This window comes from Xiphophorus hellerii, chromosome 19 (genome assembly GCF_003331165.1).
Source record: "Xiphophorus hellerii strain 12219 chromosome 19, Xiphophorus_hellerii-4.1, whole genome shotgun sequence".
In the NCBI taxonomy this organism is placed as follows: domain Eukaryota; kingdom Metazoa; phylum Chordata; class Actinopteri; order Cyprinodontiformes; family Poeciliidae; genus Xiphophorus; species Xiphophorus hellerii.
Genome location: NC_045690.1, coordinates 6,361,363 through 6,387,102, shown reverse-complemented (window position 1 = coordinate 6,387,102; position 25,740 = coordinate 6,361,363). Strand labels below are relative to the sequence as shown.

The window sequence follows — 25,740 nt, the reverse complement described above, 5'->3', positions numbered from 1 at the left end:
GTAACTCTTTACTATAAAAGGGTTAGTACTGAATTAATACCTCTGTATTTATTTCTGTTTAAGTTGAGTTAAAATTAGTTTAGAAAGCTATGAAATGGTTTTGTTTTCGGTAGTTTATGGAGGTTTTAAATTTAAGTAGTAATGGTCGTTACTAATCTGAAATAGTTGGACTCATTGTTCAATAGCTCTGTTAATGTTACTTCAAATCAGAAGAAACATGTTGCTTAAAACAAGAAGGCTGCATATAGTGATGCAAAAATTGGGAGTGAAATGGCTCAATTAAAAGAATTGTGTTACTATGACCTGTTAATTTTCAGCTAAAAGACATTTCTGAGTGTTTGTGCCTCCAGGGAAATGCTTTTTTCTACGCTTCTTTCTTTCTTTTATACCTTTTTTCTCCCATATCCCTCCTCTAAAGGTACATGATGGACAGAATATTTAGCCGCGGAAGCTCTGTAACTTTTATAAAACAACCCTGAACATGTTACTTTAAATTTTAGAAGCTTTTTCTTTGTCCTCAGATATTTTCCAAACACTAGAATTACATCAGTGTAGGCAGCATTTAAGTGTTAGGTTGCCTCATTGTTGTATTTTTCTGATCAACTTGGTGCAACATGAAATGCAGCCTGGCTTTAAGTTTTCTGCGGTTTACTCATTATTTATGCGTTTGTAATCTGTATAAGTGAGTTTTTAAACCGTGGTTTGTCTTTATTTTCAGCTGCATCTCATTCTCTTAAGAGCTTCTTTGCCATTCCGGCCATGCAGCAGCTTGCAGGCCACAGGTGAGTCGCATCATAAAAATAAAAATGGAATGCTAAATAACTTATTCAAGCAAACAAAAGATTTGGAGGTTAGCTCAGGAGGTTTGTACACAAAGTCTGAAAATGCTTGATTTGCATAATATGCTTGATGTTTAAACTGCACAGTTTTGTAATAAAATATAACCTAACATTTGGTTAAAAGCCTAAATTTGGAAAGTGTTTTCATACAATTAATAATAAAAGATAATTGTTTTTCTAATTCTGTGAAGTTAAATTAGACTAAACTTCTCTTGTTTTATGTCGGAATCACCAAAACTGTAAAATGTTGTTATATTTTAGTTTGTTCCTGCTGCAGACTGTTAAATTACATTTTTAATAACAGCAGTAAATTAAAACTACCTTTTTAGTTCATTTGTACAGTTTTTATCTCCAAGCTGGAAAAGTTTGAAAACGTACCTTGAAAATTCTTCAAAAGTGCTTGAATTTTACTGAAGGAAAAGCATTAGTTACAATTTAAAGATGAACTAAAACGTCTGTGAGAGCCAGTATTTGTGCTTATTGCTCGGAGATCAAATACTCCTTCCATGTAATAAAATGCTAATTAATTTACGACTCTCAAAATTAATGTGCCATAAAAATTTAAGACCTCTCCATTCTTTGTAGGTGGGGGAAAAAATTGTAACAAATACTTCAAACTGTAAATTAATATTATAGTAATTGAAGAATCTATCGATCATTCTTACGATTAATCGAGTAATCGGATTTAAAAAATGACAAAATATTGGTAAATCTGGCATAACAACGGTGTTGCTATCAGATATCAGTCCAATTTTTTATTTTTGAGCATCTCTAACAGTTACGTTTTTGTAGTTTAGAAAACTAACCTGTAATAACAATAGCTCATTTTCTAAGTTAACCTGAAGTAATATAAAAATCTGAAATTATATTCAATTTAACAATAAAGAGGCAGGCTCACAAATAAAAAATGTCTATGCTCCAGCTTTTAGTTTATCTATTCATCTTCAGTCAGTTTAATAGATGAATTCTCACGTTGCCCCATACCTGGCAAGCTTTGGGTTTGAGAATACGGGAAATGTCGCCTGGAGAGGGAGATTTGAGGTGGAGAGTGGGGGGAAGGCGAACGAACGAACGTAAGATGGGGGTGAATGGGAGGAAATAGACCAGAGGACAGCCGGGGGGGAAAGACAAACGAACAAACCTAATGTACGACCTGTAGACGAGGGGATGAAAGTAAGAACTGGGGGAGCAATACGGGATATTTACGGCACCTTAGTTCGTCAAACTCATGTATCCGCCACGATGATTTCCGCCACCCGTTTGTTGAGACCTGGATAATAAGAAATGTATTGTGTGGTTTGTCCTGTAAAGTTACACTTACACTGTAACATCAACTACTCAGCAGCCCTGCTGTGTTCAGTATAAATACTTCTGCAGCGCTCTTCCCGCCGAGTGCTTTTAACCAGCAGCTCCCTGGAGGAGAAAGTCTGCCGTACTCCAGGCATCGCGCCAGTCATTTTAAGCATGTCTATTGGTCCCCCTAAAACGATGAAAACCCAGGCATTATCATCAATCAATAAAATCCCCACGGACCAAACTTGAAAATTGGACGTTATTCTGCTAACACTTAGCTTTCGTCAACAACTCAGACGCGGAAGTGAGAATGCTGCGCAACGCAAATAATGTCCCGGCCGGAACACGGTGCGCTAAATAATAAAACATAAATTAACGAAGCGTCGAGACAGGTAAATTAAAGGAATTTTAATAAACGAGGTACTTGAATCATTCGAGGGATCATTTCAGCTCTACTTCAAACTGTGACTGCCTGAGAAATTATTTTATGGTACAAAATGTTTTACTCTTCCTATGATTTCAGGAGCAAGCTGGCTTTTGCCCGTGGCACACCAAGTGACTCAATGGCCGTCGTCAATGCCTTCAGGGTGATTTTATGTCGCGCGTGTTTCATGTGAAATCTGATGTTTCTGTTGTGTCTGTTTTAAAACTGTTTTTTATTTTGTGTAGGCGTGGTACTCCGCCAAAAAGAAAGGACAACTGAGACACCCAAAGGTAACTGTGCATACATGTATGATTATCAGAAAATTCAAGAAGCTTTGAAATTTGCGAATAGAGATGCTAATTACAGTTCAGCTAGTGCTTCTTTATCTACACCAGTAATACCAGAACGTTGATTTGTCTTCCTATGAACACGGATGTTCTTTGGATTTTTTTTTTGCAGGATGAGCTGAGCTGGGGAAAAGAGAACTTCATTCAGATCAAGAGAATCAGAGAGGTGCAGACATTATGCAAAGTTTTGTCATTTAGTTTCTATTTGCATTTCAAGAAAAAATGCAGTTGAAATTCACATAATTGGGAAAATCAAATGTTTTCAACTCAATCAATAATAACATTTGCGCAAAAATTGTCAGACTTGTTTCCGGTGAGAGTTGAACCCCTCAAACTTTGGAACAGAAACGTTTCTGGCGTTTTAGGAAAATTGTGGCCTGCGATTTGACAGGAGAATTATTGATTCAAAATGTTCAAATGGCTCAACTTTTTATGAACTATGTGACGCTGTGAGAGCATCACACAGCCTGTATGTAGCATGTATGTACCAGGGATCCACCTGAGCACTGGTGGAGCCAACTAGAGATTATCTGGGGAAAAAAACACATCATCCTCCTATTACTACCAGTCTTCTTCTTCAATGTTTTTGTCGTTGGTAACATCCAGATATTGATCTTGTGACAAAAGTGTTTCCATCGCAGCTTTTCAAAAGCTGAAAAACCACTTTATTGAAAATCATGTTTTGTTTTTTTAAATGAGCATTTTTGTTTTCCCATAATCAAGGATTCCCCCAGAAAGCTTGCTAAGCCTGGTGGGTGGATGCTAGGGCAGTCATTCGTCCAGCAACTCGTTTTTTTTTTTAGTTAGAAAATGTATGAAGTTGACCGGAAATTTTAAAATATCTCTTGATAATTATGTGTTATTGAAAGACTGGAAGACCTGAACACCAAGTATAAAGTCGTAAAAAATGCTAACATTTTAAAAAGACTTAAATAAATAATCAATGCTTAGCCTGGTGGGGGCACAAATAAAGCCTGGTGGCCCGCCAGGCTTATAATACACTGGGAGAAACCCTGCGTTACCTCAATTTGACAATTCTATGATTAATGCAAACGCAGCTGGTGAGACGCTGGTATCATCTGCATGTAACTGTATTTTTGCAGTTAATCATTAACATACAGGCTAAATAAGATTGGTCCAAGTATTGAGCCTTGTGGGACTCCAGCTGAGTCACAAGGTAGATTGTGAATATTCTACCAGTACTGCTTGTTAGATGCATCATCTGCTTCTCTTCTTACCCTGCTGCGCCCATCGCTCTGGAAGAAGGTAAATCTGGGCTCATCAGATCATACAACATTCTCAAATTTCCCCATAGCCAAATTTTGATGTTTCCTTGCAAGTTGTATCCTTTTCCCCCCATTTTGCATTTTGTTTATTAGTTTTCAAAAACTGCCCAGCTGTTCAGCCACAATCTCTTGAGTTTTTATCACTTGGTGCAGGTAGAAACTTGCTAACTTTCACTACTGAACATAGATGTGATTTCTACTTTTGTTGCGTTTAAACGATGGCTGATCATATTAGTTCTTTTTTCCAATTTCTAATAATGCCTTGGATAGTTCTCAAACAAATTTAGCTAATTTCCGTATTATTCTTGCATTTTTTGGATGAAAGATGCCAATAATTTGACCCTGCTGAAGCACATTACCATCTTTTCCATAGCCTCAGGATAAGTTTTATAACATGGTCAGGAAATGGGAAGCTCGTACCCATTTGCTTTCAGTGCATGTGTTTTGGACAGGCAGCGTATTTACTCTGTTCTCCAGGTTGCAGAGTTGTACGAGGACCTGAAGAAACGCATGTCCCAGTTCAACATGCACGTCCCAGAAGACTCTCTGTCCCCAGACAGCACAAGCATAAACAGGCAGAAGTTCATCCTGCAGGTCAGCCTTCACTGGAGGATTTCTGTGCACAATAGATGAGCTGTTGACGTATTTATTACTATACTATATATTAATGTTGTGTTTTAGATCGTCATTGCCGGCGCCTTCTATCCCAAACTACTTTTTCCAGCAGGAGATCGATGAAAGGCAGGCCTGCAAAGAGCTGAACGGCTTCAACCCTCGAACAACAGTCATGGTATCGATGTTTATGTCAGAGTTACGACACCTGAGAATCGGATTTGATTTTGCTGATTAATTCTAAAAAAAAAATTCTGTAGTTACTGATTAAAATGTGATTCAACAGGTTTATTTTGGGACAATATTAGGTAAAATCGACTTTTTTGAGTTTTAAATCATGTTATAATGTTATTCCTTCATCAAAAACATACCTTGGAGTGTTTCCTTGATTCTTTGGTGGCATGTTTGAGAAATTGTTTAATCTCCATGGCAACCATTCAGCTGGGAAAAACGCCTGGGTGGACCTAGCCCCGCCTTCGAGCCGCAGCTCCTCCTCAGAGCTGCAGTTTCCGAGCTTCCACCTCACAGAGCAGCCCTCCCCCACTCAACTCCTTCAGACTAGCCAGCAGCAATTAGCAAACACCTGGTGGAACTGCTGAGCTACGTTTCAGTAAAACGCTGGTAAAAACGTTGCTAAAGGGTTAATAGAGGAGCCATGTTGTGATGAGCTTCAGAAAGAGGAGGAGTTTCTTAAAGAGACAGAGGCCCAATTTCAAGACATTAAGTTATGTAGTCAAATTTCTTTGAATTCATATTTGATATATGAATTTTTATTATAACAACTGGAGGTAACATAATTACTTGATTATGTTACACAAAATGCATAATACTGGCGCTTTAATAATTTTGGGAATAATTGTTACTTTGGCTTTATTTGTTGAGTTTTGTTTATTTGTTGTTCTTTAGGTGAGAAACCTCCCTCCATACAGTTTCCTCTACTATAAGCAGCTGCAGTCTTTGTTCCGGCTGTGTGGACAGGTGAAAACTGTCTCCTTCGACTGCTCCAGGTACAAACATCACTTGGGTTTTTCTTTCATGTGAAGTTTTTTTTCTATTGTTACAATAATTGGTGTCCTGTTTGTGTGTCATCAGAGCTTATGTGGAGTTCCACCGGACCTCCAACGATTCAGGGTGTGCTGCCTGAGGTGACGCTCGCCCTTCAGATGGCCCATAAGAGCTTTAAAATGGAGCTGCAGACCTATCCTTCTGAACAGATCGAGTTTTGCACAGGGAGGAGATCATTGGCTCACCTGAAATTTTCACGGTACAGCTCAGTTGTCATACTGTCACGTTTTGACCCAAACGTGTCTGTTTAACCTCCTGAAAGTAGCAATGCAAACTAGTAGTTAATTGTCTATTAGGCTGCGTTCAAACTGCAGCCTGAATGACCCATTTCAGTTTGTTTTTTTGTCAAATTCAATTTCTTTTTTGCCATCACTGTTCACACTTCCAAATATATGCGTCCTGTATGTGTTCTCCAGTGTGAGCTGCAAACTGACAGAAAGTGTCCTGCATTCGCAGTAGAGGGTGCAATAACACATAGAGAGAGCGCTCGGAAGTAAACGTTGATGCTAACGGTGGAGCATAGCTTGCGATTTTGAAGTTGTTGTCCAACTGGAGCCAGCACAGTAACAACTTAATCCTCATTACCGTCGGCCATGAGTGGTTATTTTCTTCCTGCTTGCTCATATCAGGACTCAGAATAGTGACGTTGGTCGAGTGTTGATGACGTTCAGGACCTGACCGTTAGGATTCAGGTCCCATGTAAACGACCGGACATCAAAGTGGCCTGGGTCACATTTGATAAGTCCGATCTGTTGTTTGGACTGTCATAAGAAGATCAGACACTGGTCGCATTGCTGCACTGTGAACGCAGCCTTGGATTAAAATTTGTTTGGATCAATTAATAATCTTTCCTTAGACTTCCTTTTAGTGTTGTAGTTTGGCTGCCATCCAGCAGAGGGCACCGCTTGTCATCCTTAAGTGGAGCCGTTGATACAGAAACAAAGATGGCGGCTGTACCAGAACAGGAAAGAGAAACAGCACAGACAGAGTCCGATGTGGGATGAAAATGCACTTTATACGGTTCTGTTTTAAAATATAAACACTCGTCAAGCTCCTAAAGTCATCACCTTCATTCAGCTGAGCTGCATGACGGATCAGTCTGTTCCAGTGTTAAATGTTCATTAGAATTTAAAGTTGGCTGATTTTAGCGAATGTGTTCTTGCATCATGGCCTGTATATTACTTAAAAATTGTCTCAAAACAACAATATTATTATTTATCATAATAGTTTCATAATAATTTGCTATTCTGATGGGCCTACATGTGGTGTCATGTCAATTATTCTGGGTCCATTGTGGGAGTTTGGAACCCAAACTCCAAATGGGTTCCAAACTCCCGTCCATAAAACCCACTATAAGATGGGTTATTTTCTTTCCCTAAATCTGGCATGTTTGTGCAGAATGTGCTCAGTTTGTAACTTGTTTGTGTTTCATGGACAGGTTGTCGGCTGACATCCAGAGCCAGTCTCTCTCCCTGATGGACTCGGTCTGCACCAAGCTTGACCCCGACCGGCTGCCACCCAACCGCCTGTTTGTGGTGAACATCACGGAGGTCGGTTGTCTCCTAACAGCTTCACAAACCAAAATAATAAGTGGTGCTAGCAGAAATGTAGTTGCTTTTCTCCTAAAGTGAAATGGAAATTATTTTTTTGGGGGGTAATTTCATTGCAGGTGATAGATGTGGGACATTTCTGGGGGTTCCCAGCGGATGAAGCCAGCTTGGGAAAGCAGCGGCGTCTGACGGCGGAGATCAACAAATGTACTTTGTCTCCTGTGACGGTGTCGCTTTACCCCAATCTGCTGTGTCTGGCGCCGTATTCTGAGACCAACGAGGAGAGTCTGTACTACCGGGCCAAGATCCTGTACATGCGCGGTAACACAGTGGAGGTGAACACCAATCAGGATCAATTTTAGAGTTTTTTTCTTCCTCAGAATTTTCTCTTGTAATGCTTTTTGCCACAGACCCGTGGCTCTTTAGTAAGAAGTGAATTATCCAGCAGATTTATTAGGACATAGCCCTCTGCTGCATCCTTGTGAAAAACTGAGAGCGATACCAGTGGTTTACAGCCCGGTGCGGCTTATATATGTACGTTTCCAGTTTGTTTGTTTTTTTATTTGTAGATGCGGCTTATAGTGAGGTGCACTCTGTAGACCAGAAAATACGACGATCAGATTAACTGATAACTAATAACACCGGTAGTTGCAGCTTCTATATTAAACTGATATTTTGAAGCTGCATTAAGTGATACAGATGCTGAGTTTACTTAGAAACGTTTTTCCTTCATTTTTCAGGTTTTCTTTCTGGACTTTGGCAACACGGCCGTCGTTTTCAGCAGCAGCCTCAGAGAGCTTCCATCCGACCTGCTGGCTCAGCCCTTTCAGGTTCACTTCACATCCTGGACACTTAAACCTCCATGAAGCTTAAAATGATTGTAACCCCACATCTCTGCTCCTCTTTCAGGCCCATGAGTTCCAGGTTGCTGGGATGCGCCCGTCAGCCCAGTCCATCATACTGGGAAACAAGTGGAGCAGCCGCGCCCGCGACTGCTTCGTCACCATGGTGAAGCATCAGTCGGTCATCGTGTCGCTCTACTCCATCCTGTACGGCGTCATGCGAGTGGAGCTGCTGCTCAACAAGGAGTCGAAGAGCACCAGCGTGGTGGACATACTGGTGGAGGAGGGCCACGCCGTGAAGGTGGAGGAGAACGTCGATTCTCAGGTACCATCGAGCTGCGATTACTTTAATCAGTTATCTTTTAATTATCCTGATCAGTTATCAGATATATAATAAATAAGGTCTTCTGCTTCTGGTTCTGCTCTGCATCCCCAGAACCAGAACCAAACATGGAGAAGCAGCATTCAGCTTCTATGCATCATTAATCTGGAACAGACTTGCAAAACAGCTGAAACACTGAGTTCCTTTAAATCTAGACTTAAACCCCACCTTTTGAAACATAATCAATGAAAAATCAATCAACATTCTGATATGTAATGATGGCACTTGACAAAATTTAATATTTCAGTATTGACTGAGTTCTACGTCTTTGTATTTTTGTGTTTTTATCATGTAAAGCACTTAAAAATGCTTTGCTGCTGAAATGTGCTGTACAAATGATTAATTGATTGATTCAATTCAGCAGATTTTAAATTGAATCAGTCCAGTACTTTTATATAGGGGTGCACTGATGGCAGTTTTCTGGACGATCGCCGATTATTTAGAAAACCTGACCTGCTGATTCAGATTTTGGCAGATACCGATTTTTTTTTCTGCCTGAAATGTTAAGGGTAGCAAGAAATTGCCGAGTTGGCAACATTGACTGGACTATTGTTAACTACAAACATGCAGACGTGACCTGGTGGGCCGGTCTATCAGTCAGACGTTCTCACTGCAGAACAGATGATTTTTAGACCTTTGCTGAGGTAGATAAGATCGGCTTCTCGTGTAAGTATCGACCGATCGCTGATCTCCCAAAATTAAAGGAATAAATCGGTGCACTCTTAATTTTTTATACAATATACAACGATATTCCTTTAGTAAATGCTTGATCATTTGTAGCAAAGGATGCATCTGCAACTAAAATATATTCCTAAGATCAACGTGTGAAAAGCTCGGTTATTTCTGTTTGACTTAACATCAATACAGTGTTGGCTTGATCTATTCATGTAATATTTGGATAGAAAAAAGCTGCTTAAGGATCTTTTTAAGGGATTTGAATCGGGTGAAGCTAAAAATGCCTCTTGAGGAGTTCTGGGTAGGACGCATTTACACATAAAGAAGGTTTTTTATCATAAATGTTTGGGTTTTTTTTATACAGGTTTTGATTAATTACTGTTCTGAATATTTTGTTCTGTAATCAAATTGCCTTTTTTTTGAGTCAGCATACTTTAGTTAACGTTCAATCCATAGAGAAGCGAAGCTTTCAGTGTTTAGCAATTCCGTTCTGATTTTTAGTGTCACAATTCGATATAGAAAAAACATGTTTTTTAAACGGTTTAAAACGACTTTCTTTAAATAATGTTACAAGAGGAAAAGATGGAGTAAATAAATAAAACATTCATTTAGAACAATTAGGTCCATAATGTATCAAAGTCCATCAGTTCATATTTAAACAAAAGTAAATTTGTAAATAATCTATAAAATTAATGGGTTAGCTTAGAAACTTTACTTTCTGTTAAAATATCAAAGAATTGCCGTATTTTCCGCACTATAAGGGCACCACATTATAAGGCGCACCTTCAATGAATGGCCTATTTTAAAACTTTTTTCATACATAAGGCGCACCGCATTATAAGGCGCATAGAATAGACGCTACAGTAGAGGCTGGGGTTACGTTATGCATCCATTAGATGGAGCTGCGATAAAGGGAATGTCAACAAAATAGTCATATAGGTCAGTCAAACTTTATTAATAGATTACAAACCAGCGTTCTGAAAACTCCGTTCATTCCCAAAATGAACATCTGTTGCTTCCTCCACTTCCGCACCATTGATTCGTTCATGTTAAATTCTCTCGCTGCTGCTCTATTCCCATGTTCTACTGCGTGACTGATCGCCTTGAGCTTAAACTCTGCGTCGTAAGCGTGTCTCTTAATAGGAGCCATTTTGGGGCCTTTACACAAAACCCAGCACCGCTGGCTGCATCGGCGGCTGCTTTCCCCCGTTTCTTCTTCTACGGGGAAAAAAGACGTCGGCGGCTGCTTACCGTAGTTGCGAGACCTGCTGTGGCTCAATATTGGCCCATATGTAAGGCGCACCGGATTATAAGGCGCACTGTCGGCTTTTGAGAAAATTGAAGGTTTTTAGGTGCGCCTTATAGTGCGGAAAATACAATATTTAAAATATATCCGGTGGCAGAGTGAACACATAATACGATACGCAGTATATTCACAAATAAGACGTACAACTTAAATGTATTTTAAAATATATTTTTGAGCATTTATTCATTTTAATTATTTTAATAATCGATTCTTCTTGATTAATTGTTTCAGCACTGGTCATAGCTAATCAATGCTAATTAACGCAGTAATTTCTACCCAAAAATAATTTCTCACTTTTTTTCATATTAACCATTCAGTCAGATTTTGAGGAACGTTTTACAGACTGCAACATTTATGTGGATAGAATGATAAAACTATGTTTCCTGTCTGTTCCAGCAAAGCCATGAAGACCTGCTGTTGATGTACGACGACGTGGAGAAAGGAATGTACGGCCCCAGTTCTGCCAACCGGTCCTGGAGGGCCCGCAAGAAGGAAGACGAGGAGACCATCAACATTCTGCTCACTCAGCTCTCCAGTAACCCGAAGTCCTGCTCCAAAACAAACGTAAGAACGGTTTGCTTTGGTTGTCAGGAAGCTACAACAGAAACTTTAAGGAGCTCAGTAAATGTGAAATCACTGAAAACACTTTAAGTCCCCAGTGAAATGGAGATGCAGTGAAAAACACGACTATAATTACAGATCTTTGGAAAACGATTAATAGTGATGAAACGATTAATTGTTTGCTAAATTAGTTTACGATTATTTCAGTGATTAACTGGAGTATACAAACTCAAAAATGACTAATTGCTGAAACATACTGAGAGCAGTAAAATAACCAAAACTGTACAAAAATATTTACATTTTGCATTTAAGATTAAAAAACAATATGTATGGGGCTTGCCGTGGTGGCGTAGCGGTTGGCGCGACCCGTATTTGGAGGCCTTGAGTCCTCGACGCGGCCGTCGCGGGTTCGACTCCCGGACCCGATGACATTTGCCGCATGTCTTCCCCCCTCTCCTTCCCCGTTTCCTGTCAGCCTACTATCACTTAAGGGACACTAGAGCCCACAAAAGACCCCCTGGAGGGGTAAAAAAATATATACATATATATATATATGTATATGTTCCTCCCACAGCTCTTCAAGTGGAATAGTTTTAGCTTCACTTAGTTCAAATGTAAAAAGAAAAATCTAATTTTTAATCAATTAATCCAAAGATTAGCTTTACACTTTATTGGTAAGTAGAGCAGAAATGGCGGAGCTTTTCTTGTTGATGCTGGAAGTATTTTTTTTAGCTGCATATTTATTCTTTGTTAAAACAATCAAGGTTCCCCAAAGGAATGCTATGCAATAAAATGTTTATTTTATTACTTTAAAGAAAGAATTTAATTATTTTTTTATTTGCATCTTTTTCTAATATGGTGTAAAAAAAAAAACCTGAATGAAATTTTTTTGTCTGATAAATTAACAGAATAATCAGTAAGTAAAACAATTGTAAGTTGCAGCTCTACACATTGCTTTTGCAAACTTCACAATTATGTTAGTTTATGGTTTGTCGAAAACACGGATACTTTAATAACTGAAAAGATTTTGTAATTTTAGTTTGGAAAAGTTAGTTGCAATGGAAAACATTGTCGCTTCATTTACAGATGTTGTCCACTAGGTGGCAACATTTCACCGACTTTTTCTGCATTCAGGTTCCTGGAGTGCATGAATGTTTGTCTGATAAATCTGTCTTTTCTTCTGATTATTCAGGTAAATCTGGCCGGACCTTCAAGTTCCTACCAGACAAACTTCTACAGTTTGAGCAGGAAAACCCACTACAGGTAAGAATCTAGCGCTGAAAGTAAAATTAAATTTCCTGACGTTTGCTGACGAGCGGCGTGTCGTCCTGCAGGACCGTTTCCACAGAGAAAAGCAGCATCAACGGCGTGACTCTGAATGAAAACCCGCATTTCAAACATCAGAGGATGATGACGGCCGGGATGGTGGCCATCAACACTTCAGGTTCGGTTTAAAAAAATAACTTAATGTTAAAGCTTAAACTGTATCACTGTGTTTTCATGCACAAGGTTCATAATTTCAATTAGGTGATTTCAAGGTTTGGAAAGTGCTTGATTTAAAAACCATGAAAGTACTTGATGTAAAAATGCAATCTAACGTTTAGTTAAAAGCCTTAATTTGAAAACATAATTTACAGTTGAAACCGGATATTTCCATACGAATAGAGATATATTTTCTTGAAGTTAAATTAGACAAAAGTTTTCTTGTTTTAGGTTAGTTAGAATAACCTAAATTATTTCTATTTGCTAAATGCCAGAAAACTTAGCGAGAACATTTTTTAGAGATTTTTTTTAACTTTGTATATTGTATAGTTTAATTTAAGAAGGTAATTTATCTTGAAATTAGTTCGGATTGTTTGAATGTGATGAATATTTATTAGTCCTAATGACTTATTAACCTGTGGAATTTAAATAAATATTGTCTTATTTTTTATATTAAATGTTATTGAAATTGGGGGATTTTTTTTGTTAAATTAGTATTTTGTTCTCAGACCTTTTGGATGTAAAGGGTGAGACATTTCAAAACATAAAATTTTGTTATATTTTAGTTTATTTTGTTCCTGCTGTAGGATGTAGAAAACTATCAATACATTATTAATAACAGTAATAAATCCTAACGTGTAATAGTGAACATGTAATTTTTTTAGTGACCGTATTTTACGGACTATAGAGCGGACCGTAGTATAAGCTGCACCCACAAAGTTTAAAAACAAAAGCTAGAAACGTGCATTAAAAGCAACACCGGGCTATAAGCCACTGGTCTCTCTGCCGCTCTCAGTTCTTCACAAGAAAGCAACAGAGGGCTGCGTCTTCATACATCTGCTATTAAGGACGCAGCCATGCATCTCCAACGCCGAACCATGGATTCGTTAATGCCGAGCTTACGTGCAGCAGCTATCGATCTGTCTGGCAATCGACAGCCTTCAACTTAAAAGCTGCATCATATGAACTTCTTTGTGTTGTTTCCATGATGAGGGGGTTTGGGTTTGAAAACTTTTCTCCGTCGTGCCTGCTGCTAGCATGCGCTTGTTCTAAATGAAAATCAGCACTTTCTTGTTTGATTTCTAATTTTGACTTCCAATTATTCACTTCCTGCTAAAGAGCCCCCTGGTGGTTGCAGAAAAATCCACAGAAAAGCCGCATCGGCCTACAAGCTGCATGGTTCAAACGTGGGAAGAAAGTAGCGGCTTATAGTCTGAAAAATACAGTAATTTGTTTAGATTGGCTCTGGAGAAGTTTAAAAAACTTACCTTAAAAACGCTTCAGTAGTGTGTGGATTTTACAGTGGGAAAACTGTACGAATCGTCTATCTGTTGTGGAAAAGGTAAACTCAGAGTACATCAGCTCTGTGGATGAAGGCGATAAATCGATGTTTTGCTCTCAGGTTCCCAAATCATGCTGAATGATACGTCCATCCTGCCCGACATCCCTGGACTGCCTGGTCTGGTGATGATGCTCTTCACTCCTGTCATGGAGTTACGGTTTGTTCACCCCACCATGCTGCTGCAGCTAAATATGCAACAGGCCTCAGTGAGGATGACTGCTCAGCCGTTCTAACCTTTATGCAGCACAAACGAAGAGCGGAGCTACTACACCGGGGCCCTCTGCGGCCTGGGCTTCAACAGCCTGACGAAGGAGCCCATCCTGCCTGAGAACGACATCGAACTGGCCTTCGACGTCAAGTTTGATGTCATGGACATCATTGAGGTAACGACTGTCATCAGTGATAACAGGAAAAATGTTAATAAAAACATATTCAGACTCAATCAGTAATACTTTTTTAGTGCTGAAATGATTAATCGGATTAATCGTGATTAATTGATTATTAAAGTAATCATCAACTAATTAATAATGGGTTAACTGGAGTATACGGACTCAAAAATGGCTTTTTGCTATAAAAGAAAACAAAACACACCAACAATTGAGCCAAAACTATACAAAATAAATACACATTTTGCATTTAATATATTAAAAACCGTTTGGTTTTAATTATGTTTTAGTTTAGTGGTGTAGTTTTATCTCCACCTGGTTAAAATTCACTAAAAGAATGCAATTTTGTTGCCTTTTAGGCAAGAAAATGTTTATTTTCTCATCTAATACATGAATTTGATTATTTATTTGCATATTTAATGTATTTGTAATATTGTAGAAAAAAGCTTAAATGAAAAATCTGCAGAATATGCCAATTTCTTTATCCGATTAATCGGCAGAAGTATTATTTGTTCTAAATTCGATGTATTTTTTAGTAAATATTAAGTTTGTTTAATGTTGACACAAAGTGTCTGGTTTTGATTTTCTAAGCTTACTGATCTAGTTTGTCAGTTTAAAGTTTTTCACCTTTGAATTTCATAACCCCAGTTTAAGTAATGAACAATTTAAATATATTTTAATGTTTACAGCACAGTCAGCTCTTAGCCTGTGAAAACCCGGTTACAAACTGGTGTAACTTGTGTGATGTGAAAAGGTTTTTCTGTAGCACCAATTGTGATACGGCTGAAAAACAAACGTTTTACGGAAAACGTTTGTTTTCTGGGAAATCAGCGTATTTCCATAAAGGGAATTTATTTTCATAATTCTAATTTGCGCAGTTTTGTGGTAAATGTAAATGCAGCCATTGCCTTTTTTCATTCTTTTACTGATGTGTGTGATTGTTTTCCTTCAGATAAACGCTCTACGGATGGCCATCAACAGCCTGCTGTGCAACGGACCCAGCAGCACTCTGCACCTGACCCCTGAGAGGATCTACCAGCTGCAGGACGACTGCCGGGACGGCCTGACCAGGTCAGCCACACGCCAGCACAGAAAACGCTGACACTTCAACAGAACCGGTAACACGGGTTCCGTTTGTTCTGCAGACTGTTCATCAGGTCTCCTCCGAGAGAAGCTGTCACTCCAACAAACCACGAGAACTACGGAAAGTGGGACCAGGTACAGTACTGACGAGTGTAGGGCTGGAACCAACGACTATTTTAACTATCGATTAATTTATCAATTTATTCAGACAATCAACTATTCTGACACTTTATAAATTGCTCTGGCACTTAATCAATTATTCTGACATTTAATCAGAATAATTGATTAAATGTCACTTAATAGATTATTCTGACAATAAATTTTTCTGATGATTAATTTATAATTTTGACAATTAATCGGATGATCAATTATTTTCATAAACAATAAGTCTGCTGATCAATAATTCTCACAATTAATCACTTATTCCGACGATTAATCAATTGATCAATAATTCTGATGACTAGTCTATTATTCCAACACTTAATCGATTGTTCTGATGATTAATTGATTAGTTTGACATTTAATTGCTTGTTCTGACACTTAATTAATTATTCAGGAAGTTGCTTGTTTTCCTGATTAATTGATAATTTTGACGAATAATCAATTATTCTGCTGATTAATTGGTTATTCTGACATTAAATAAATTGTTCTGACAATTAATCGGATAAAATAAAATGGTATTCTTCTGATTTTTCATTCATAAAAATACATTAAAAGACGTACTTTAACAATTGATTCATCCCGATAAGTTGTTCCAGCCCTGCTGCTGCTGCTGCTGCGGTTCTGATCCGTTGTCTTAAAGATTGTCCTTGACCTGCAGGTCGACCCGTCTCTCAGAATGGACATTGCAGAACGAGGAAGTGGAGAGGCCCGAGGTGTTCTCTTCCAGCTCCATTCACCCATTTTGCTCAATCGTTAAACAAACCGAAACAGATAATAATGAGCATCTGTTTCAGACGTAAACTTAATATTTTTACGTTCAAATAAGACTTTTAGTGGCTCTGTACTTTATTTCTACTGCAGGAGTTTCCTGTTTACCTCAAAGAGCTGTTTTAAGTTGATGCCAATTTTGTTGCAGTAAAAATAGTTGTTTGCAACAGATGAGTCCTGTCAGTCTTTATTTCAAACAGGCTCGTTGTGACCCCTGACTCGAGTTAAATATGTCTGTGCAGCACTCTGCTGTGTGTCAGTGCCAGAAGGCAGAGCTTCGTATTTATAGCTCACCAAACCAAGACTCAAGATGAGAGCTTCACCAGAGACTCGCTTAAGCTGGTAGGAAGAACCAGTGAGGTGGATGAAGAGGTGTTACATCAAGGTACATTTATTTGTTCATTATTCCTGTAATTAAATACATACTGTAAGTGCAAATAGTTAGAGTCCAGGGTCTAAAGAACTACAGAGTATAGCTAAACGAAATACAAAGTTGGACAGTTATTCAAACAAGCTTAATATCACCTTGTCTTCATACTTGTACAACAGTACCTAATGTGAGCGCGTGTGTTGTTCCTTATGATTATTACAAAGAGCAAAACCCCTACGATTACCACATCTAACACGCATATCGTAAATTATCTTGTGCTTGGAAACACCGAAAGGAAATTATTATTATTTATATATTATATTGACGTACTGAGAAAAGCCCCGACTGCTAACTCAGAGACATGAAGCAGTATTTAACACTGGCAGCGGAGGAAGTCTGTGGGCTTTCAGCCTCTTGGGGCCAAACCATTACAAGTTGTGGTTAAACACTGCAAAGCAAAAATGTAGCGTGATTTCAAAACTGCACAAAAGATATCAAATATTATTTACCCAAGGCTCGACTTCATGCACTTCATAATAAGCAACACAAACAGTTTCTTTTTTGTCTTTGAGTTGTGTAGTTGTCTACCTAGAAGCAGGATTATACACGTACTGTGACTGTGTGTTAGTGTTGGACTGCTATAGACAGGGTGAAGGCTTCTCCAGTGGATGCTTTAGAGAACACCAAGATGACAAAGCACTACGCCCCACAGATGATGATCGGGCCCTTCAGCCGGGAGCCCGACTCAGAGCTGGACCGGACCGTCAGCTTCAAGGTGACACGGACAGGATTACTCCTCCTTCCTCTTGGCCCCGGGGATCTTCGCCTGGATCCTGGACAGAAAAACACAGAGAGATTTGGTGCGTCGTTTTCAGGAAAAAACTTGAGGTAAGGTTTTATTTTAACGGGTAAAATCTCATACATACTCAATGTTTGGTTAAGAAGATGAATAAGTTGAACTGCTGCTAATTTTTGTCTGTAAAATTAAGTTTGGAGATTCTAAAAAGTATCTAATTTGATTCGCTTTTGGGTGTTTTCACGCCTGATAGTTCTGTAGACTTGGTTCAGTTGGAAACCAAAGTTGAAACATTTGTTACATTTTCAGCTGCTGCTGGTTCGCTTTCACACTGCACTGAGTCAAACGAACCAAACCTTTCGAAAAACCTGTTCCCCTCTTTGCCTGTAGGGGCGCTGCACTAAGAACTACTGAAGGAAATGACATGAAAATCTCTGAAGAGCACAAGTTCTTTCTTCACAGATATAAACAAAAATGGCGTGGTGTCAGATTTTTAGCAGTGGCAGGATTTCTCTTTTGTCTTTGGTAAAAGACAAGGAGCCGTTTCTCCTGCTAGCGCAGAACTCACACGTTTGTTTTGGTTGCATTTACCCAGAATGCCCTGCGAATGCGTAAACAAACTCTGACGAAGACCAAAAATGTGAACTCTGGTCCACCTACAAACTAAGTGAATTCTGGTGCTTCAAAAGCAGGAAGTACACTTTTGCCCAGGGAATTCTGGGAAATGCATCCAAAACAAACAGGCTAGGCTAACGTTAGAGGGAGAAATGGCTCGTGTTCTTCTACCAATGTCCAAAGAGAAATGCTACAACCTCAAAATTCTGATGCCACTTCATTTTTGTTTACATTTTGTGAAGAAGGAAGTTGAACTCAGTGTCTTCTCCGGAGGTTTTTGTTGTTTCCTGCAGTGGTTCTTGGTGCAGCGCCACCACAGGCGAGGAGTGGAACAATCTTTCAAAAGGTTTGTTTTTTTAACACAGTTCAGTGTGAAAGCGAAATGCACCAGCTTAAAATGTAACAAATGTTACATCTTTGGTTCCTAATCAAAATTAATCTCCTGGACTATCAGGTGCAAAAGCACTCTTAATCCCAGGAAGCATGTAAACAATTTAGCATTTTAAATATTAAAACAAAGAAAGATGATCATGAGGTTCTTGTTGCAAAGGAGTAAAACCTTATTTTAATTTGAACAAAAAGTTCTTCTCTAATCTTATTTCAGTCTAATTTAAACCTAACAAAGCAAAATAGTCATAAATAAATAAAAACTGGCATTGCATTTACTCACTTCCCCACCACAGAGTTGACCTGGGTCCGTATTAGTCCCACGTATTGATCAATCTGCGCCTATAAACAAACAAACCTGTTATAAGTTTTTCCAAACCGGGAATGAACCGAGATTGTTTCTGCTCTTACCTGATGTTTTTCATAAACCACAGGCAAAGTGAACATGGACACCACAGCTGTAGAGGAATATAAGGAGGAATAGTTCATAAAGAAAAAGCCCATCAGATCTTACCCAAATTAAAAAGTTAGAAGAAACTCTATAAAGAGTGGTACACTTTTTTATTTTTTATTTTATCGTGAACAAACGTAAATTGACAGCAAAAACAGACTGGATTTAAAAAAAAAAGACTGTTAACGACTTGCTTATGGTTCAAGCAGGGATTCAGAACATTTTTTATCCTAATAAATTTAAGATTGAAACTTATATGTGCATCCTTTAAAACACTCAAATGTATATAAAATTATGTCCTAAAAATGTCTTAAACTAAAAAATGTAAGTTGACCTTTAATATTATTCCCAGGTCTTAAATTTTGTCTCGACATGAATATTTAATCTTATATGTTCAGGTGTAACTATTTTACTTTTCTATCAGGCAGAATAATCTTAATTACATTGTGACTCGAGGCTACCGCTAATGTTCAAACATTTTTCTGTGACAATATTGGTCTTAAGTTTTATTCATAATGGTCTTGAAAAGTCTTAAATTTGAGTTGGTGAAACCTGCAGGAACTTTATGGCAAATAAGAAACAAGGAAGGAAAGATTGAGTGGAAGGAAGAAAAACGCAATGGGAAGAGAAGAGAGGAAAGTGGGAAGAAGGAATAACAAACAATGAGGGTAGGATGTAAGGACTTAAGAAAAAAGGAAGGATTAAAGGTCATGGCAAGAGGAAGAAGGATAAAAGGACAAAGGAATGATGTAAGGAAATAAAAGGATACAAGTAAGGAAGCACACAAGGAGGGAAGGAAGGACAAATAAGTGATGCAGATTATTAAAGGAAGGATGGAAATAAAACAAACCTGAGAGAAAAGTGATACAACCAAGCAAAAAGGAAGTGGAGAAGGAATTATGCAAGGACAGAATAAAGGATACAAGGAAAGGAGGTGTTAATTATTTATCGGATTAATCACAAAAATAGTGGATTTATCAATTAATCATCAGAATAGTCAACAGCTCGATCGATTAATTGTTAGAATAATCAATTACTTTGATCGTTAGTTGCAGCCCTACACAGAAGTAAAGACACAACATTTAGACAGTGGGATAAAGAATAAAGTCTGGAAATCTAAATATTTTCCATACTGCTTTCCAGACTTATCCAAACCTGGAAATACCTCAAACTAATCCCATAATTTCCCAAACTGCTCAGTAGATCAGTTTATATGTTGCAGTTAAACAGAAATCACCTCTTGAGGGAACTATCATCAGGTTCCCTATACAATGTCAATAGAGGCATGAGAGAGAAAGATGGTTTTTAGAGTGGATTTTATCCTGATTAATCTAAAGTGAGTGTAATTTTGTAGAAAAGTCTAAGTGGCTTCAACAAAACAAATGACAGTGAAAGACATCATCATGTGAGTCATCAGTGCATCAGAGATGATCTCACCTAGGATGAGCAGTGTCAGGCCATTGAAGAGTGCACCCACATAGGTCAGCAGCCACATCAGAACTGCAAACTAAACACAGCCATCTTTAAGCAAACATTTCATCTCAACAGCAATAAAATGAAAAGCAATGACGGCGTTCAAACCTTCAAAGAATCCACCAGATCCTGAACGAGGAACAGCCTGCGGAGCTCCTTCATGCAGGTGTTGCTGTACAGCAGGATCTTATCGGCGTACTTACTGATCTGGTCCTGAGACAGAGCGATCTCCATCTCCAGATAAGCCCTGGAAACAAAATCATAAAATATCTTTTTAGCCGCTGTGGAGTCAAAACGACTCCCAGGCCGGCGATCGGTCCCCTCACTTGAACGGATGCCCCTCATCGGTCTTCTGCACAGCCTGCAGCACAGACTTGTAGATCCTGAAGCTGATGGAGGCGGAGAGCGCCGCCAGAGCCAGGTAGGCTCCGACACTGACCACGCTGAACTGGGTCAGGGAGAACAGGAGCAGCAGGACGCTGCTGAACACGGCGCCGGACTGCTTCACGTTCCTCCAGTAGAGGAGGTCGATTGCTGAGGAGGAAGCACACATTAGGGAGGTCAGTCAGGATCCACAACCACAAATTACCGGGAATGAGCCTTTTAAACGGGCGGGCTCCCCTGTGGGCTGCACAGATCATATTTGGGTCAAACCACTGGAAGCCGTTGATAACCCAGCATCCTCAGGGAGCTGCAGCTTAACCCAGCTTCAACAAGATGGCGCAAAGGTTTCATTCATTTCTACACCCAACAGGGTGCTCACGCATCCTTAAAACGTCTCAGATTCATGTATCCAAAACTACGTGATCTATTCCTTGGACAGGTCCTGATATAGATCTAGGGGCAAAACAAAACACGTTCAATAAATCTTTTGATCATGAGGTTTTAGTCTGGTGAGTTCTGCCTATTCTGAGCTGGTTTAAGGCGCCTTGTCTCTTTAAATCTAAATAACCTGCTGCTGGCCACGCCCACCAACTCGACGCTTACACTCACACGAAAATGGCTGCAACAAATGTGCAATTATACAACCATACATATTTGAAAAGCAGAAGTGGCGCCTCCTGCCCAACCAAAAAGAATGTAGTGAAGTTTTTTTCTCTTGTAATATTTCTCATTTTCTTTTCATCAACTTTTTATTTTAGAAGCAGTTGAAACCCGAATGGAAGTACAAATGTGCAAAATATGTATTTTGCATAATAGGTCCCCTTTAAATTTCTAAAAAAATATATATAAGTTGACCTTAAATATGTTAATCACAGGTCTTGAATGTTGTGGAATGAATATTTAATCATATATTCTATGTAGTTTATTTTTCTCGTGGGACTTTTCTGTCAGGCAATAGATCGAGTCACCCTTGGACATCTTCATTGTGTTCTGTGACGCTAACCGCTAACTAGCTGCTAGTTCTCTAGTATCTATCATGGATAAATGCACATTTATCGCCAGGTCTGTGGATATACAGGTCTTAAATTCCACTGGCAGCGATCTTAAAAAGTCTTAAACGCAAATTGATGAAACCTACAGAAATCCTGTTGTGGCAAATAAGAAACAAGAATGGAGAGACTGAATGGAAGGATGAGAGAACAAAAGAAGGGGGAAAGGAAGAAAGAGGAAATGGAAAGAAGAATGGAATTTTATTTCCTTAAACTTTTCGTTAAACATCTTCATTGCGTTCTGTGACTAACTGCTAGCGTACCATAGCTAGCTTCTTTTGCATCTATCGTCTAATGCAGATTTGTCACCAGTTGGATGGAAAGTTCATACATCAATTTGTAAATATAGATCTTAAAATCCATTCGTAATGGTCTTAAAATGTCTTAAGTTTGAGTTGGTGAAACCTTGGCTACGTGTTAATCAGCCTCTGCAGGAGATGATTACTGGCTGTAACCTGCTGAGATGGATTCATGTCGGTGTTGGTTGGATTCTGGATCACCTGGTCTGGTCTCATGCATACATACGCATACATGCAACGATCGCTTTGCTGCTCCCAGGACTGTTAATGATTAACCTGCAGGTCTGGGAAGCAGCAGAAATAGCAGCACAATCAGCAGATCGTTGATAACGGCTCGCCGCGACCCGGAGCCACAGCGGTCCGCAGTGAGGTATGACGAGGCATCAACGCCACCGCTTCGCTTTTTAAAGATGAACGGACACAATGTGGCGTCTGCAGGCCGGTGTTCTTCCTGTAGTGCCATCTTTGGGTGCTGGGGCCTGAAATTCAAAGCTACTGCCAAAGATGAAGAAGAAGATGTGATAACTGAGGATTAGCTCAGTGTAGCGTTACAGCTTCTGGGAATCCAGGCCTGTTTCAGTTCAACCAGGGTTCACAATGCGTCCTTTGGCAAGCCAGGGAGAGGTGCCAACTTCTTCTGAAGTTTAATATCAGAGATGAACGAAGGTTTGCTGCTTCTGCCTCCTGGGTGTCTCTCTGCTTGCCTTCATGTCCGCTCTAATTTTAGCTGAAGAGCTGTGAGCAGCATAGTGATGACGGCCATCTTTACTCTGTGGAAGCCAGAAAGGCTGGCTGGTGCTGCACGGTAACACGGTTCTCTCCGGGTTTTAAATAATCTGCTGCTGCTGCGGCACGTGAAGCGATCCAACGGACAGCTGAGCCATTCAGCAACAACTGCTGCTGCACATGCACCTCTGACCAACTGGGCAGAGATCTGAGTGGAGATGCTCTGTCACAGTCACACAGGCACAGAGTAAATAATCACACACGCCGACATGAACATTACCGACGCTGCAGGGAGAAACTCGGTGACTAAAAGCTTTTTCTGTATCAGAAGTGAGTACTGACCTGCGGCTCCCATGGCTGAACAAGGAAAGAGGCAGCTGCTTTATTCACGGACAAAAGGAGAGCTCTGGAGGGGGAGGCGGACCCCCCTGTGCAGGGGAGGGGCGCCGGCACCGCTAGCCAATCAGGATGCAGCTGAGCAGGAAGGGGTGGAGGGGAGGAGGACATGGACGGGGCGCGGCTGGTCCACAAGCAGATCCCGACTCTGAGGTCTTCCACCAAAACTCAAGTCGCCGCTTGAAACCAACAACTGCACAGCTCCTTTCAAACTAGCAGGGGATCCGCCTGATGCAGTTACCATAGTAACCGTGCTCCATTTTTCTCCCCACCGAGAGACGGAGAGAGAGAGAGAGCGTTCCTCTGGGATTCATATCGCTCTGAACGTGGAGAACCGGCCGCTCATCGTTCGGCTCCAAACCCAAACAGCACAGAAACGCAGACACTTCGTTTTTATCACGCAGGACAGAAATCGTTCAACTGCAAGCAAATAGTCAAATAAAACAACCAAACTATTCTGCAATAGAGCTAAATATAATGTCCTAAGATGGTTTTCTGAGAAAATAACGCTAACCCATACATTATTCAGACCAAAACCTTCATATTTTAATCATCTTGTTGGTAATAGAGCTGAAATGATTAATCGTTATGTATCGATTAATCAACTAATTTGGATAAAAGATTAATCGTTATGTAGAGTTTACATGCAGAAAAAGGACAATTCCTGAAGGAAGAACACACTCAGAGCGGTAAGTAAGCTAAAACTGTACAAAAAATAAATACCGTACATTTTCGCATTTACAATTAAAAATCTCCTATTGGCACCTTTTTCTATCCAGTTATTTTTTAATTGATACAATAATCAGTATATCAGCCCTACACTGTTTAAGTCAAGCAGAAAGGACTGAGTTATTGTTTTAGCTGCAGATGCATCCTTTGCTACAAATGATTGAACGTACACATACATTTTAGGTAATAAAATGTTTATTTTCTTATTTAAAAAAAGGAATTGAATGGCTTATTTGCATCTTTTAATGTATTTTTACTATTGTATACAAAAGGCTTAAGTGGTTAAATGAAAAATTAGCAAAATGTGCCAATTTATTATCCAATTAATTGGATAAAATAACCAATTTACTAAAATAATTGTTAGCTAGAACCCTACATTCAAGTAAATCTATTTAACTCTAGTTGAACATTTTATTGTAATCATTCAAAGCTAGATATTGTCATTTTTTCCCCCAGATTATACTTCTGTCTAGTCTTATATGTTTTGACTGTTTGTTTATGAAGGCCCTAAGCAGAGCTATACCATTAATTTAGTTGTACTGCAATGATAAAAAATCTGATTTTCTCTTAAAATGGGCAAAACCTACAGATTTTCTGATAAAATAACCTAAACTCGTCTATTATTCAAACCAAGACCTCACATTATATTCATATTGATCAACTTTAGGATTTCCAGACATGAATTTCCCTGAAAGCTTCTCTTTAATGCAGAGAATCAGAAGGAAATATGGGATGAAATCCCTCCAGCTGGAGTGTGTAAATAACTAAATTATTCCGAACATTATTTAATCTGCAGAAACTCACTGAAAGTCGTCCTTATCAGAAAAATGAGCCGTTAAAGTCTGACATAGGAGGCAGAACCAGAGAGGCCTGGTGAGTTCAGCTCTCACTCTGAGCCAAAACCAGATCAAACCGTTAACAGAGCTGACAATAATATCATCTCCCGCCCCACCTTCCCCGGTTCTGTAGTGAAAGTAGTTTAGCCTGACCTAATTAAACCACCAAACGACATCACTGTGGCCTCAAACGAGCCAGACGGAGAGAAGGCATGAAAAAACACTGGGACCGACTCATCTGAGCAGAGATGTTACTGAATTTATAGTCAGTTAGAGGCTTTTTGCTTTAAAGGTGACCCGTTATGCTTCCTTTAACAGGTTGGAATGGGTCCATGGCCTAAACAAATCATTTTTGTTACATTTTTTGCTCAAACTCGTTCATAGATAATAAGATTTTAGTCTTTATTCCTTTCAGAATTAGCTTTTTTAAAGCGTCTTGTCACTTAAAATCCAAATTAGTGGGTTGCTGTGGTGGCGTAGGGGCAAAGCACAACCCGCGTGTTGAGGCCTTGGTCCTCGTGACGGTGGTCGCGGGTTCGATTCCCGGCCTGGTGACATTTGCCGCATGTCTTCCCCCTTTCTCATTACCCTGTTTCCTGTCGAACTACTTTCAAATAAAGGCCACTAGAGCCAATAAAACCTTAAAAAAAAAAAAAATCAAAATTAGTAGCTGCTGGCCACGCCCCCCCATGTCAACTTTTACACTTTGAAAAGCATTAGTAGAACCTCCTGCACAGCCAACGAGAATGCAGCATGAGGCTTATGAATAATAAGTCAACAACAAAACACTTGTTTCTTCCAGCAGCCATTGTACAGAGCATACA

At 39.3% G+C, this 25,740-nt stretch overlaps 2 protein-coding genes across 4 annotated transcripts in view; one reads left to right on the top strand and one right to left on the bottom strand.

Annotated features, from left to right (window-relative positions):
* tdrd9 (tudor domain containing 9) overlaps positions 1 to 16,574 on the top strand; it is a 36,122-nt gene extending 19,548 nt beyond the window's left edge. Inside the window, 22 exon segments of the mRNA XM_032546927.1 lie at positions 719 to 782; positions 2,656 to 2,719; positions 2,802 to 2,846; positions 3,016 to 3,069; positions 4,667 to 4,783; positions 4,871 to 4,894; positions 4,896 to 4,979; positions 5,708 to 5,808; positions 5,894 to 5,930; positions 5,932 to 6,065; positions 7,305 to 7,416; positions 7,536 to 7,751; positions 8,157 to 8,246; positions 8,326 to 8,583; positions 11,018 to 11,185; positions 12,375 to 12,445; positions 12,517 to 12,626; positions 14,067 to 14,163; positions 14,251 to 14,389; positions 15,345 to 15,463; positions 15,538 to 15,610; positions 16,296 to 16,574. Of these exon segments, the coding sequence (XP_032402818.1) occupies positions 719 to 782; positions 2,656 to 2,719; positions 2,802 to 2,846; positions 3,016 to 3,069; positions 4,667 to 4,783; positions 4,871 to 4,894; positions 4,896 to 4,979; positions 5,708 to 5,808; positions 5,894 to 5,930; positions 5,932 to 6,065; positions 7,305 to 7,416; positions 7,536 to 7,751; positions 8,157 to 8,246; positions 8,326 to 8,583; positions 11,018 to 11,185; positions 12,375 to 12,445; positions 12,517 to 12,626; positions 14,067 to 14,163; positions 14,251 to 14,389; positions 15,345 to 15,463; positions 15,538 to 15,610; positions 16,296 to 16,394 (2,276 nt within the window). The 3' untranslated portion in view covers positions 16,395 to 16,574.
* A 206-nt stretch (positions 16,575 to 16,780) lies between these two features.
* Positions 16,781 to 25,740, bottom strand: part of rtn1a (reticulon 1a) — a 28,808-nt gene continuing 19,848 nt past the window's right edge. For 2 of the 3 annotated variants that reach the window (XM_032546923.1, XM_032546924.1), the window contains 6 exons: positions 20,824 to 21,031; positions 20,606 to 20,744; positions 20,462 to 20,531; positions 18,985 to 19,031; positions 18,857 to 18,915; positions 16,781 to 17,608 (listed from right to left, as the gene is read on the bottom strand). In XM_032546923.1, coding sequence (XP_032402814.1) covers positions 17,566 to 17,608; positions 18,857 to 18,915; positions 18,985 to 19,031; positions 20,462 to 20,531; positions 20,606 to 20,744; positions 20,824 to 21,031 — 566 coding nt within the window. In that variant the 3' untranslated portion in view covers positions 16,781 to 17,565. Of the gene's footprint in view, positions 17,609 to 18,856; positions 18,916 to 18,984; positions 19,032 to 20,461; positions 20,532 to 20,605; positions 20,745 to 20,823; positions 21,032 to 23,297; positions 23,429 to 25,740 lie in introns of those variants that run through there. The other variant, XM_032546925.1, reaches the window with a different exon arrangement.